This window comes from Prunus dulcis, chromosome 1, assembly GCF_902201215.1.
Source record: "Prunus dulcis chromosome 1, ALMONDv2, whole genome shotgun sequence".
Lineage (NCBI taxonomy): Eukaryota > Viridiplantae > Streptophyta > Magnoliopsida > Rosales > Rosaceae > Prunus > Prunus dulcis.
In genome coordinates this window covers 21,534,664-21,547,676 of record NC_047650.1, presented here as the reverse complement: position 1 = coordinate 21,547,676, position 13,013 = coordinate 21,534,664, and the positions used below count along the sequence as shown (strand labels likewise).

Below are 13,013 nucleotides of genomic sequence, written 5' to 3'. Positions count from 1 at the left end.
TAATGTGGGCCTCAACGCTCACTCTCGACGTGACTCGTGGACATCCGAGCATAAAATTTAACTTCGGATTAACAAAACTACCCAAGTATATCCTAACTTTCGACTCTCAATCACGTGTACATAGTAACATAAAAATGGTTAGGATTACGATAGATTAAGGATTCCATCTATCCAAAAAAGATAACATAATAAATAAATAAATAAAATATAAACATAAAAAGAAATGCTACTAATAAGCTAGCGAGTGGATATAGGAAGCCTTGAAATGACATAATGGTGGGAGCCATGTCTTAAAGACAAGAACATGAGAGTCTTCATGGGACTTTGGTCCAAGGGTCTAAGGTCTCCCCTTGGTCTTTGGAGACGTCAACGTTTGTTACTTGGGGTTGGCTTAATGTATCAAGACATGGAATCCCGCCATGCTCGGTTTTATTTTTACCATGCTGAATCTTTGAATCCGTACAAGTTCTCCCCACTCACAATTTTACAGATGACACCTCAGGAGGTTACAAGTAAAGCAAGTTTGTTAATGTTAAGAGTGAGATAACAGGGGCTTGGTGGTAATTTAACCCGTGTTACAGCTCAACTCCGCTAAATGGATGGATGGCTTTCCTATCCTAGAGTACAAAGAGAAACTGAAACTTACTAACTTGGCCAACTTTGCTAATTTTGGCTTTCTTTCATGTCTCCAACAACAAATATAAAGATGAAGGCTTTGGGTGAGTTTACAGGACAATTGCTTGCTCTTCACTATTTGCTTTTGCCCTTCTTTAAATCTGTTTAGTTTTGTTGAAGCCTAGAAAGAAAAGAAAAAAATGGTTCAAGCAAGGGATGTTGAAGATGCCGCAGCCAGGCAGAAGCAGATTGATGATTGGCTTCCCATCACTTCTGCTAGGAATGCCAAATGGTGGTACTCTGCTTTCCACAATGTCACTGCCATGGTGGGGGCTGGTGTCCTCAGCCTTCCTTATGCCATGTCAGAACTTGGATGGTATGTACATGATATATTTATTTACATATGCATGTGTTTGCTTCATTTCATGACTTTCATCCCCATAATTTGCTTCATTTCATGGCAGAACTTGGATGGTTTTGTTTTTGTTTTTTATTTTTTCTTTTCTGGGAAAATTATAGGGGTCCTGGTGTGGCTATTATGATTCTGTCATGGATCATCACCCTATACACACTCTGGCAAATGGTTGAGATGCATGAAATGGTGCCCGGGAAGCGGTTTGACAGGTACCATGAGCTGGGGCAGCATGCCTTTGGAGAGAAGCTGGGGCTGTGGATTGTGGTACCCCAACAGCTAGTTGTGGAAGTTGGTGTCAACATAGTGTATATGGTCACAGGAGGAAAATCATTGGAGAAGTTCCATGATGTGATTTGTCCAAGTTGCAAAACAATCAGGACCTCCTACTGGATTATGATTTTTGCTTCTTCCCACTTTGTTCTCTCCCATCTCCCCAACTTCAACGCCATCTCTGGTATCTCACTGGCTGCAGCAGTCATGTCCTTGAGGTAATTCATTTCTTCAAGTCAATGAACCATCACCACAATTGTATACATGGAACTTTTGTCCTTGTGGTAATGCTAGAGATACCAACTATAAAACATATCCCCAAAATATTTAGACACCGGCACACGATCATTTGGTGACTAAAAGTGGAAATTTTGTTTGTGACTTTAGTATAATCGATTATCTGATTTCTTACTTACAATTATTGTCTTGGGGATGGATCATATGCAGTTACTCAACAATTGCATGGGGAGCTGCTTTACACAAGGGGGCTGAACCAAACGTGGACTACAGCTACAAAGCTAAAACCAATTCTGGAGCTGTCTTTAACTTCTTCAGTGGATTGGGAGACGTAGCATTTGCCTACGCTGGTCACAATGTGGTTTTGGAGATCCAAGCAACCATTCCCTCTACCCCGGAGAAGCCTTCCAAGGGTCCCATGTGGAAAGGAGTGATTGTGGCATACATTGTGGTGGCCTTGTGCTACTTCCCTGTTTCTTTTGTTGGCTACTGGGTTTACGGAAACAAAATTGAAGACAACATCCTCATCTCATTAGATAAACCCGTTTGGCTAATTGCAACTGCTAACATGTTTGTTGTGGTCCATGTCATTGGAAGCTACCAAGTGTTTGCAATGGGAGTGTTTGACATGGTTGAAACTTTTCTGGTCAAGAAGATGAACTTCACGCCTTCTTTCGCCCTTCGATTTGTTACTCGCACTACATACGTCGGTAAGTCCATTAATTAGGTGAACTTTGTTCAATTTCCATGCCAATAATTCAGTACTGATCATAGTTTGTTCTTAATCTGCAGCATTTACCATGATCGTTGGTATAGCCATCCCTTTCTTCAGTGGCCTTCTGGGATTCTTTGGGGGATTTGCTTTCGCCCCAACCACATATTTCGTAAGCAAATTAAAAGATTCATTGCTCTGCATTATGTGTGCTGTTTATACAATCTAAGTCTATAGATCCAAATAGAGCTTAACTTTGTAATGGTTCTTTATAATTTGCAGCTTCCCTGCATCATGTGGCTTTCCATCTACAAACCGAAACGATTCAGTCTATCTTGGTGCATGAACTGGGTACGTTGCGCTGGTTTTGCTTCGATTAATTTCCTCTAGCTATGATCTTTAGGCTCATTCACGATGCTGACCTTTCTTTTTTCTTGTTCATTCAAACATTTCAGCTATGCATTTTACTTGGTCTTACGTTGATGATTTTAGCACCCATTGGAGCCCTAAGGAATATCATTCTGCAAGCAAAAACCTACAAATTCTTCTCATGAACTACTAGTTTATATATGCAACAAGAGTTCATCTTAATATATTCAAGCTCAAAAGTAGATAAACATGTTGATGAGGCCATCATCACAGCAGTTGGCATTGGAAGTTTGATTTTTGTACCTCCAAGGAACATGATAGGATAGGACTCATGTGGGCTTCCTAGAGCTGTTGCAGAATAATTATGGCTAAACACGTCCAGTAGCATTGTTAACTTCATTATTATTTATTTAATACGAATTAGCAGTCTCTGTAAACACAATAAGAAAAGGGATCAGATTAGTTGAACTGCAAATATTATTGAATATGGTAGGAGAAGTTGTTGCATGTGAGAGAGGAATAAATCGGTTCTTTCTTTCCCCTTGATAATTGTTGTTGCCACAATCAACTCTATTTATTTGGTTGTTCTTCATCTCTCAAAATAAGAGGAGAAATTGGAATACGTAAAGTTTTTATTTTTTATTTTTCATGATACAAGCCATATTGAGGGAAAGAGATATTCGAATACAAGACCTCGAGTGCAAAGTAACTGCATTTAAACGCTTAAGCTGCAAATTAAAGTTTATTGAGTATAGGTTTTTACAAATTTGAGTAAGAACATGGAGGGTGTCCAAATCAATATGAATCAAATTATAACCAAAGAGGATAAGAATCCAACTTTTGCCTTGGATGTCATGTTTATAGGGATTTTTGTAGAAATGTCACATGAACTTATACATTAGTTTCAATTTGTCACCTTAAAGAAAAATTTAAGCAAAATGTCACCTTAAGTTTTCAAAATCCATGATTTGTTGCCGGACTTTAACATCATCCAATTTTCCATCCATTTTGAAGGGTATTTTAGTCTTTCCAATATGTAAAGCATCTTTTTTTATATGATTTAAATATAAAGCTATGTAAACCCTCTTGCTTGGAAAGACTAAAATACCCTTAAAAATAGATGGAAAATTGGATGATGTTGAAGTCAGGTGACAAATCATGCATTTTGAAAACCTAAGGTGACATTTCACTTACGTTTTTCTTTAAGGTGACAAATTGAAACTGATGTATTATGTATAAGTTTAGATGACATTTTTACAATTATCCCCATGTGTTTATATAATGAAGAATTAAGGAATAGTTCTGTATGGTTTGGGCCCAATATTTTGGGCTTGGGCCCCAACCGAAACCCAAAAACAATTAGTCCGAAATGAAACGACACGTCGTTTATAGATCACCTGCGGTTACGCAGCGTTGGAATCCACAAATAAAAAGAGGGCAGTATAGGAAATGCAGAATGGTTACCCACCAAAATCTCAACTCTTCCCGCCAATTCCCTGCAACTCTCAAAAGTGGCAGCTTCTGAAACCCTAAAGGGATAGAGTGAACCAGAGCGCCACATGGAAGACGAAATCAAAGCGGAGTTCAACAACAGTGGTTTCATTTTCGACAAAGAAAAGGAAATACTTCAAAAATGTAAGATCTTTCGCTTTCTGTTCCCAATTTGAACTTCATCGCTATTTACAAATGAGTGTATATTGATGCCACAATTTTCGATTAGGCTCCACATTCTGCATAAATTTCAAACTCACGCCTGCGGATCTCGTTTCAAGCTGGGAGATTTACTACCTCAACAGGTTTTTTATCACTCTTCCCCTTTGTTTTTTCTTGAATACATTTACCCTTATATTGCTTACAGAAAAAACCGAAAACTTAAACCCATTTGCGTTTTTTACTAAAACGTTTAAAATAATTCAATTTTGTGTTTTAGTTCTTAACTTTAATTTTTAGCTTATTTTCTTGTGTGTATTTTTCTTTTATGGCCATCGGAGAGAGGGATTAGTTTTGTGTATAGACCTTTGTTGCCAATTATTATCTGGTTTGAAATAGGATTTTATGGCAGGCAAATAAATGGAACTGTGGTAGAAGATGCCGAAATGGATGGGTTTTTAGGGTATTTGCAAAGTCAGCAGAAAGTTGCCATCGATGAAAAGGAACTCGATCTGCATATCTACTCAAGCAGAGATGTGGACATGTAAGCACAATATATGATTTTCAGCTTTTTTGTATGGGAGCTTATCCAGTAAGGATTGGTTAAGGATTTCTAATCTCAGCCATCCATTAGATGTGTTAGTGGGTTACATATTCCATATATGCGATCCAATGGATAGGTTTAGAAATCCTTAACTAATCCTCAACATAAAATCCTTAATGGAGCATTTCCCTTTTTGCATATAATAATTGTTAATTTGTGGTGGCATAAATGTTGTGGTTGTGGGATCGGTATGACTAGTTTCAGAAATTCAGTATTTGATGAGAAACCAAGTGCAGGATTTTGAATGATGAAGATGAAGATATAAAGGAAGACGTTCTTGGCACTCCACCACCATTCAAATCTCAGAACCACTATCCAGAGCCATCTGACTCAACGCCGCAAACAATTGGGAACATTTCTTCTGGGAAACCATCAAAACTTGCAACTCCTTTTGGGCGACGAACTGACAAGTTGGTTGTGAAGTTTAGCATCAATAATAAGCCAAATACACAGAACGGGAAAAAGGAAGATGATAATGAGAATCACGAGGATGATGACGTTATCAGGAAGGTTAAGCCTGGAAAGAGGTGTTCTTTAATAGTCCATGGTTCAGGTCCTGAAATAGGCTGTAGGTTTATGTATGATAGGATTGAAGATAGGGTAAGGAAAACTTACTATAGTATGTTGATCTTCACCTCCATATATATTCTCCACTAACTTAAGCTTTTGGTGATTTAGTTTAATGCACTTGAAAACCGAATTAGTAAGTATGCAACTGCTCTTGTTTCATCTGGGCAGTATGAGGAACCACTGGATCCTACAGTTTCTTCTCAGGTATGGTACCTGCACCCTCTCCCCCTGGTAGGAAGATTTTTCGGCAACTCAATCTCCTCAAAGTAACTCTGAGACTAGTTATGATCTAATCTTATTATGTTTCAGAAAATCATATTTACTGTTGGCATGATCTATTGTGATGGAGAGGGCCATTTGAACGAGAAGTCCACCTTGTTGCAAAGCAGGTAGAAATTCCTGGATTTTCCTTTATACTCTTCATGTGAACAGTTTACTAACAGGCCTACAGGCTAGTATTCTTCCTGTTTTGTCAATGATGTCAGTAGACTGAGAACATTCATGACTACACCTTCAAACATGAGATTAATCTGTGAAGGGCTAGAAAAATGGTTTTTACCTAAGTTTAGCTATGAACAATATTGTCTCAGGATCTTAGCCTTCTTTTAGGCAACACTTAGGCCCAGGTTGGGCTCCACAGTTATTCTGTCAGGACTGAAACAGGCCTAAGCATTGTTGTTTACTCTCTTGAAAACTGCTGGTTATATATTGTTATTCTTTAGATAAACATTTTTTTTTTCCTTTCAATCTTCGACAGCGCAGAGCATTCTGGAGGCCAGCGTGTTCGTATAGAATTACAAAACTTGAGCCAGTTTTCAATCTTTCCAGGCCAGGTATGGAACATGAAAAAATAGAACCATGGTCTGTTCCAAATGTTGAAATAGTGTTCCGATTCTAAATTCTGACTTGGAAGGACTGCATTCCTGCAGCTAGTAGGTATTGAAGGGATCAATCCTAGTGGACACTGCTTTATTGCTTCAAAACTGGTAGATTCAATCCCTTTGCCTATTGCTGATGATGCAAACTTGCCTCCTGCAAAAAAGCAAGCTTTGGATCAGGAGATTTTGTCAGTTGGTGTGTCCGGTACACAACCAGAGCTATCAGTGGTGTGTAAGCTTGTAGCATGTGTTACTTTGTGCGAGTAAACTGTAGATATTATTATAATTTTTTCTTTTGTGTGAAGCTTATGTTATTTGTCAGTCAACATTAGTGTAGTACTGTCCAATACACCACAGAATTCATTTATCATACAAGACTTCAACCTGAGTTGGAAAACAATATTTAAATGTGAATGTGGAGAACCTAAGAGTAGGTTGTCTAGTGATGATTTTTAATAGAGGCTAGATAATTTAGAAATGTTTTAAGGAATCCAGTGCCACACTGCTGTACAATTAAAAGATTACTAAGCTGGAGGCTTAATGGATAAGAACGACTTAAAAATACTTGAAAATATTAGCTTTCTTACTAGTGAAATTGTTCATTAACTGAAGAGGCAGAGGAGTTGGGTTGCTAACTGAGATAGTTGAAGCAAGGCAGCATACTTTCCTAGATTTCTGGACACAAGCAAAAAATTGAAAAAAATCAGGGTTTATGTATATGATGTTTTATAGAGTACTTGCTCATTGCTGATATGAAATCAATGTGTGGAATGATTGAACTTTTCACAATTCCATGCAAATCTCTGATCCCTTTTGGTAACGTATAATTTTGTATTTCAACAGATCATCGCATCAGGCCCTTTTACCACAACAGACAACTTATTGTTTGAGCCTCTAAGAGAGCTGCTAGCATATGCAAGCAAAACACTGCCTCAGTTGCTTATATTGGTAAGTATCTACTGTTTTTCAATTGAATTTTTCTTTTAAAAAATTTAACTGCATGAACCTTTTATGTTGTTTATGTATAGATGTTTTTTTTTTTTCTCAGCTAGGACCATTTATTGATTCTGAACATCCAGAAATTAAGAAAGGAACCGTGGACAGGAGCTTTGATGAAATTTTCCGTTCTGAGATTCTTAGAAGGGTATCTACTTAAAGGGTTGTGTAATTGTCGTTATGACGAACTATATAGATCGATTCAGTCTTCATGCCTTTTTCCATGTTATCTTTCTTTCAGTTGCAAGATCATGTCGAATACATGGGTTCACATGCACGCATTGTTCTTGTACCATCTATACGGGATGCTAACCATGACTTTGTTTTCCCTCAGGTAATGCTACTTCTGAATCAAGTAAATATAGGATATATCTGCTCAATTTCCTTACACTTCATTGAGATGATAAATTACGATCATATTTTTTTCTTGGTTGTGCAGCCTGCTTTTGATATTCATCCAGCTAATCTCAGGCATCAGGTACATGTTCGTAGATTTCGAGCTTTCATCTTTCAAACTGGTGAGCAACTCCTAAATAAATTTATTTTCTACCGTTATGCTTACGAAGTGATTTTACATGTTCTTACTCAGATAACCAGTCTCACAAATCCAGGGATTTTCGAGGCAAATCAGGTAACCAACGGCTTTTGTCCTGAAATTATGACTACCTTTGTAACTTTTCCAAAATGAGTTTTGATGTTGGAATTATCAATCTGTTGGTGCCAAGATTTTATTAATATAAAAGGCTTTGGATTCCAATGTAGAAGGCACATTTGGTTTGGTCAACAAAGATGGTGGATTAGAAAACAAATAATCTATACTTAACCCCACGAGTTTAATTGAGCTCCATCCTTGACCAGTTCACAACTTTTTGGTTTCAGGTCAAGATAGGTTGCTGCTCTGTGGATATTCTCAAACACCTTAGTGGAGAGGAGATCTCGCGTAATCCAAAGGATGGAAAACTCAGTGATCGCATGAGTAGACTTGCAAACCATATAATTAGCCAGCGCAGGCACGCTCTAATTTCTTAATACTATATGGTCAGAGGTGCTCTACTATCTAAAATTCTAAACATACTCTATAATTTTTGGGACAGCTTTTATCCTCTATATCCACCAGCGGAAGGCATTCCATTGGATTTTTCGCTTGCTCCTGAAGCTCTAAACATCTCGTTGATCCCAGATATTCTCATCTTACCCTCTGACATGAAGCATTTTGTGAAGGTAAAATGGTCGTACCAGCTTCAAGCTAAAGCAATTCTAATAAGATCATAAAGAAAGGTGCCTGTCACCCCAATAAAGAATGGGTTTTAAATTTTGTGACTTTGGCATATTAAAACCAAGTTGGTGTTGAATGTTACCAATAGACGTTAACAGAAATTTGACTTTGGGTCCAGGTACTGCCCCTTGGTGAAAGAGGTGAAGAGAAAGAGCAGGTTAAATGCATTTGTGTCAATCCGGGAAGACTGGCCAAGGGAGAAGGAGGAGGTACTTTCGTCGAGCTTAACTACTATGGTAATCCTGACACATGCAATGCTTCGATCATAGGCATATAAACAACATTGGATTTCTTTAACTTGCTGCGTATACTTCAAGAACGATCTGGTAAGCGGCCTATAGCATAGAAGTTTAGGATCAAAATGATGCTAAGTTAAAATTTATTGTATTCAATTAACAATAAGTTTCGAAAGCTCCATAGGCCGCCGTAGTAAGTGGATTACCATCTCATTTGTGTAAAAGGGAGATAGATTTCTTTCTGTATTAGGTTTGGTTCGATGTCAATACGTGGTCATCATTTATATTCTCTATAACGAAAGATAGTGATGATTTACAGTGCATTTGGTGCAAATGTCAATCAGACTCACTGTGTTAGGCCCCCAAAAAAGAATCAAACTCATTTTTGGAAACCAATGAGTTGATGTGAGACCCCCTCAATGTGAAGTTTGGAACCTTCTCCATAAATGAAAACACCAATAAGTGAAGAAGACACCAGCCTGTCTAATAGTTACACGAGTAATGATACAAAGACATAGATGAATCTTATCTTGGAAATATGAACATTATACAACCCCATTTATAATTTTACCCAACAAAAAAAAAAAGTTCTAAAAAAAAAAGGCATAACACTTTGTTCTACCTCTCTTTCTTCTGTACTCTGTTTCTGTGCCAATCGATCCAAAGATTCAAAACCCACAATATGCTAAGGCCGATGGCAATTAAAATCACAACCATCCAAGAAACCCATGCCCATCTGGGAATTTTGGGTTCAGCTGCCCCACTTGCATAAAACAACCCCAACTTGAACATGAACAGTGGTCCAAGAAACCCTCTGAAAACACTGTAAAAAACATAAAACCGAGGAGACAAGAAGTCGTACAATTTGGCAGCAGCCGGTGAATCAGCCCTGCGATAACTTGCAAGGGTCCAAACGTTCTGGCAGCCACTTGTAATTTCAGCAAGAAAGAGAAGCACAAGGATAGCGTTGGCCCCATGATGAACCACGTAACGACAAGTCGTAAACACGTAGAGTGTGGCTAAATGGTGGAGGATGAACAGAACATCACTGGGGAAGAAGAGTAAATAGTGAAGGAGGTCAAGGAAGAAGTAAGCTATGCTGAATTCAAGTATGGTGTTTTGTAAAGTGTCGTTGGGAGAGGCAAAGGTGGGGGCTTTGTGGCTCTGGAGGATTGAGTAGATGGACATAATGGCTGCTGTAGGGCCATGAGCTAGAGAGATTAGGCAGCTTGAAGCTTCTGGTCTGTGTTTTGGACCCCAGTTGCGGAAAACCACAAAATAAGCAAAGAGATAGATGAGCAGAAATATTGAGAAGAAGGCTGGAAGTGTTGGGATGCCAAGAATTGAATTCTCCATGAAAATTAAACCCAGCTGCACAGAGAGAGAGAGAGAGAGAGAGAGAGAGAGAGAGAGAGTTGTATGCAGAAATCAAGGTTCAAACTTAGAAATTATTGGGCTCCAAAAGAGAATGGAGAAACTAGATTCTGTTTAACCACATACACACACAGATTCTGAACTGAGGAGATAGAAGGAAGGAAGGTTACCTGCTTTTTGAAGCTGTATGTGAGAGCTTTAAAGTGAGGGGTAGGGGAAAAGTAGATTGAAAATCTCGTGTGGATCGGTACTACGGTATTAATAAATGAAATCTTGTATTTGTATATTAGAGTCGTTTCGAATATTGGTATACCAAAATGTTGGTAAATACAGTATTATACTTGAGTTCACATTCCCGGTACATGAGAGTAGTTTAAAATATCGATCCAAAAAATAAATAAATAAATTAGTGTATCATGCCCATTCATTGCACTCGAGTTCCCATCCATTCGTATATTAGAGTAATTTAGAAGCCGTATTGTCAAAGAAAAAGAAATTAAAGTCCTAGTCCTGATTGTACTATGTAGTCTCATAACGTAAGACTATTCTTTTTGATGTTATGATGACCAAAAAGGGCCAACATGCAAAAACAAATTACAAACACATGCCAATGATCAAAACCAGGGAAGGGAGACTATTCAATTTGAAAGTGAATAAACGAAGGCTACGAGGGTATTTATATTTCGTTGCTTGTAAGGCTTTGCTACCTTTGCTTGACTTGAGAAGATATACATGTCCATGTTTCGCGGTGGAATCGTTTGGTGGGATATTCGGATATGAAATTTGGAACCCTCCTGCACGGCACCTAATAATTTTATGCTTGCCAGGAAGAACTTGCATCTATTTTACGGAGTTATCCAATGACTTGATCAAATATTCTGGCCTTTATTTTTCTTTTTTCGCTTTTCCAAATAGCTACACAAGGCTTTAGGGCCCAATCCCAATCCCATGCAGGAAAAATTAGACGGAACATATTCGCCGCAATCGAGTCATCTATAGTAATAAGACTCTTAGATGATATTCTATCTCTTAATCGTTGGATCAAACTGACCAATTTGATTCAACGACTAATAGATATGGCCTCATTTAAGGGCTAAGGCCCTCACTATAGAATTCTTGCACTAGAATATGCAACTAGGCTACTTTTTGTGATCCAAAAATGTCCTTCATGCATCTCTTGTCCTTTTTAGAAGGAAAACATGACAAACTAAAGAACTTTTGTGGATTATGATGTTTGAGAGAGGAAAAAGAAAGGAGAGGTCACGATTATAACAACGTTTAAGACCCCAACTAAGAATAAAATCCAACGACAACCAAGGACAGCCAAAATATAGGTGCAAGAATGTACATATTCAGTCCTATCCTAATCCATATACAGTGGCAGACCTATTAAGGCGCAAGTGCAGCTGCACCTTTTCTCACCGGAAAAACTATTATTGGTGCTTCAAATTGCCCTTTTGCTCAGGTGATAGTGCACAGATTACCTTATTTTCCTTTTTAACATTTAAGTAAATGTCTTTGTCCTTTTACTTTCATTTATTTTTATATGACTTCATTTACTTAAGTTTACAATGTAAATAAGGAAGTACCCCCATTTGGATTCAAATAAAAATACTAGAAAATTAAATTCCTACCAAATCAAAATATAAAAAATCAATTTTAGTGCAAAATATGATTTAGGCTAAAAATAATAGCTCATTAAGTCAATATATACTTCATAATAAAATCTCATAAAAACAAGTTTTCTTATTTGATGTGTAAGGAATAAAAGCCGCCAAAAATTATCTTGAGAAAATGATTATTTCGAAAAAAATCATTTTTCATACTTGGTCAATATTTTTACATAAAACAATTTTTTGTGTATAATATGAATGCATGAAGGGACCTAAGGTCAATCTAGGTATAAAAAAAAACTTAGATGTTCAATCCACAAAGAGTTTTTAACCTTTCAAAATTGCACATTCGCTAAAAAATTCATGTATCCGCCAGTGCCCATACATCACAGTCCAAATTACTCAACTAGTTCATATTGAGCTCCACGGAAGGAGATATATTTGGGTAAAATTATACGAGCCCCCAAAACAATGACAACACTTTGGTCAAGTATACTTGGAACAAAAAATTTGACCCAAAAAATACATTACAATATTGAGTATTTCTATGGAATTATTGGTTCTTTTTTGTGAAAAATAAGCGACAGTCTAAACTACAAGGAGAATGAGAGTTTCTTACATATAATACCAATGTATTATGGGAGTTCGAATTTGAAACCATTAGTCTGTAAGACCCTTTTCTACTGAACTTGACCTGTTGACGGTTCAACCATTATTAAAAGGGTACAAATCTTCAACTCCAAAAATTATTACATTTTGTTGTAATTCTTCTAGCGAAGTCAAATTGAAACTGCACTCTCTAGAGAATGGCGTGCATGACATGGTAGCTAGCAAACGAGCTTTTAGGGCCCAGTACCATACTGGAAAAGGTAAACGGCCGAAAACCCCCTTGAACTATAATGCTTGTCGAAGTATCCATCATGAATTATTTTTTCAGCCAATTTAATCATCAAACTATTTTAAATGGCCAATTTAGCCATTGCCGTCACGTTTTTAGACTTCCATCCAATTTTCTGTTAATTATAAGGATAAGTTTGTCATTTTACAAGAACAATATCAAAAAATAATAAAGAAAATGTAAAATCATGATTTCTTCTCTCTCTCTTTCTTTAATTATTTTTCCTTTCCTTATTCTTCCCCCCTCTTTTCTTTCTTCTCTCCCCGTCTCTCTCCAGATCTGGTCTCTCTCTCTCTCTCT

At 37.4% G+C, this 13,013-nt stretch overlaps 3 protein-coding genes across 4 annotated transcripts; 2 read left to right on the top strand and 1 right to left on the bottom strand.

Moving 5' to 3' along the window:
* The first annotated feature begins 693 nt into the window (after positions 1-693).
* Positions 694-3,240, top strand: LOC117616163 (lysine histidine transporter 2). Its single transcript, XM_034345393.1, is given in 8 exon segments — positions 694-991; positions 1,135-1,518; positions 1,748-2,247; positions 2,330-2,376; positions 2,379-2,421; positions 2,532-2,600; positions 2,705-2,802; positions 2,804-3,240. Coding segments are annotated over 8 exon segments (1,458 nt in total). The 5' UTR covers positions 694-815; the 3' UTR covers positions 2,945-3,240.
* An 817-nt stretch (positions 3,241-4,057) lies between these two features.
* LOC117615667 (DNA polymerase alpha subunit B) lies at positions 4,058-9,151 on the top strand. 2 transcript variants are annotated; one of them, XM_034344794.1, is made up of 16 exons: positions 4,058-4,253; positions 4,339-4,414; positions 4,681-4,812; positions 5,109-5,472; positions 5,551-5,646; positions 5,752-5,831; positions 6,200-6,275; positions 6,372-6,548; positions 7,164-7,268; positions 7,369-7,464; positions 7,558-7,650; positions 7,756-7,794; positions 7,906-7,947; positions 8,196-8,326; positions 8,411-8,594; positions 8,711-8,824. In XM_034344794.1, exons 1-15 carry the CDS (start codon positions 4,178-4,180, stop codon positions 8,586-8,588), a joined length of 1,761 nt encoding a protein of 586 aa, XP_034200685.1. In that variant the 5' UTR covers positions 4,058-4,177; the 3' UTR covers positions 8,589-8,594; positions 8,711-8,824. The 2 variants fall into 2 exon arrangements, with proteins under 2 accessions (XP_034200685.1, XP_034200684.1); XM_034344793.1 differs by having other exon boundaries at positions 4,060-4,253; positions 8,411-8,537; positions 8,711-9,151.
* A 95-nt stretch (positions 9,152-9,246) lies between these two features.
* Positions 9,247-10,444, bottom strand: LOC117615668 (TLC domain-containing protein At5g14285-like). The gene is made up of 2 exons (XM_034344795.1): positions 10,373-10,444; positions 9,247-10,199 (listed from the first exon to the last, which is right to left on the bottom strand). Exon 2 carries the CDS (start codon positions 10,182-10,184, stop codon positions 9,447-9,449), a length of 738 nt encoding a protein of 245 aa, XP_034200686.1. The 5' UTR covers positions 10,185-10,199; positions 10,373-10,444; the 3' UTR covers positions 9,247-9,446.
* Positions 10,445-13,013: the final 2,569 nt, after the last annotated feature.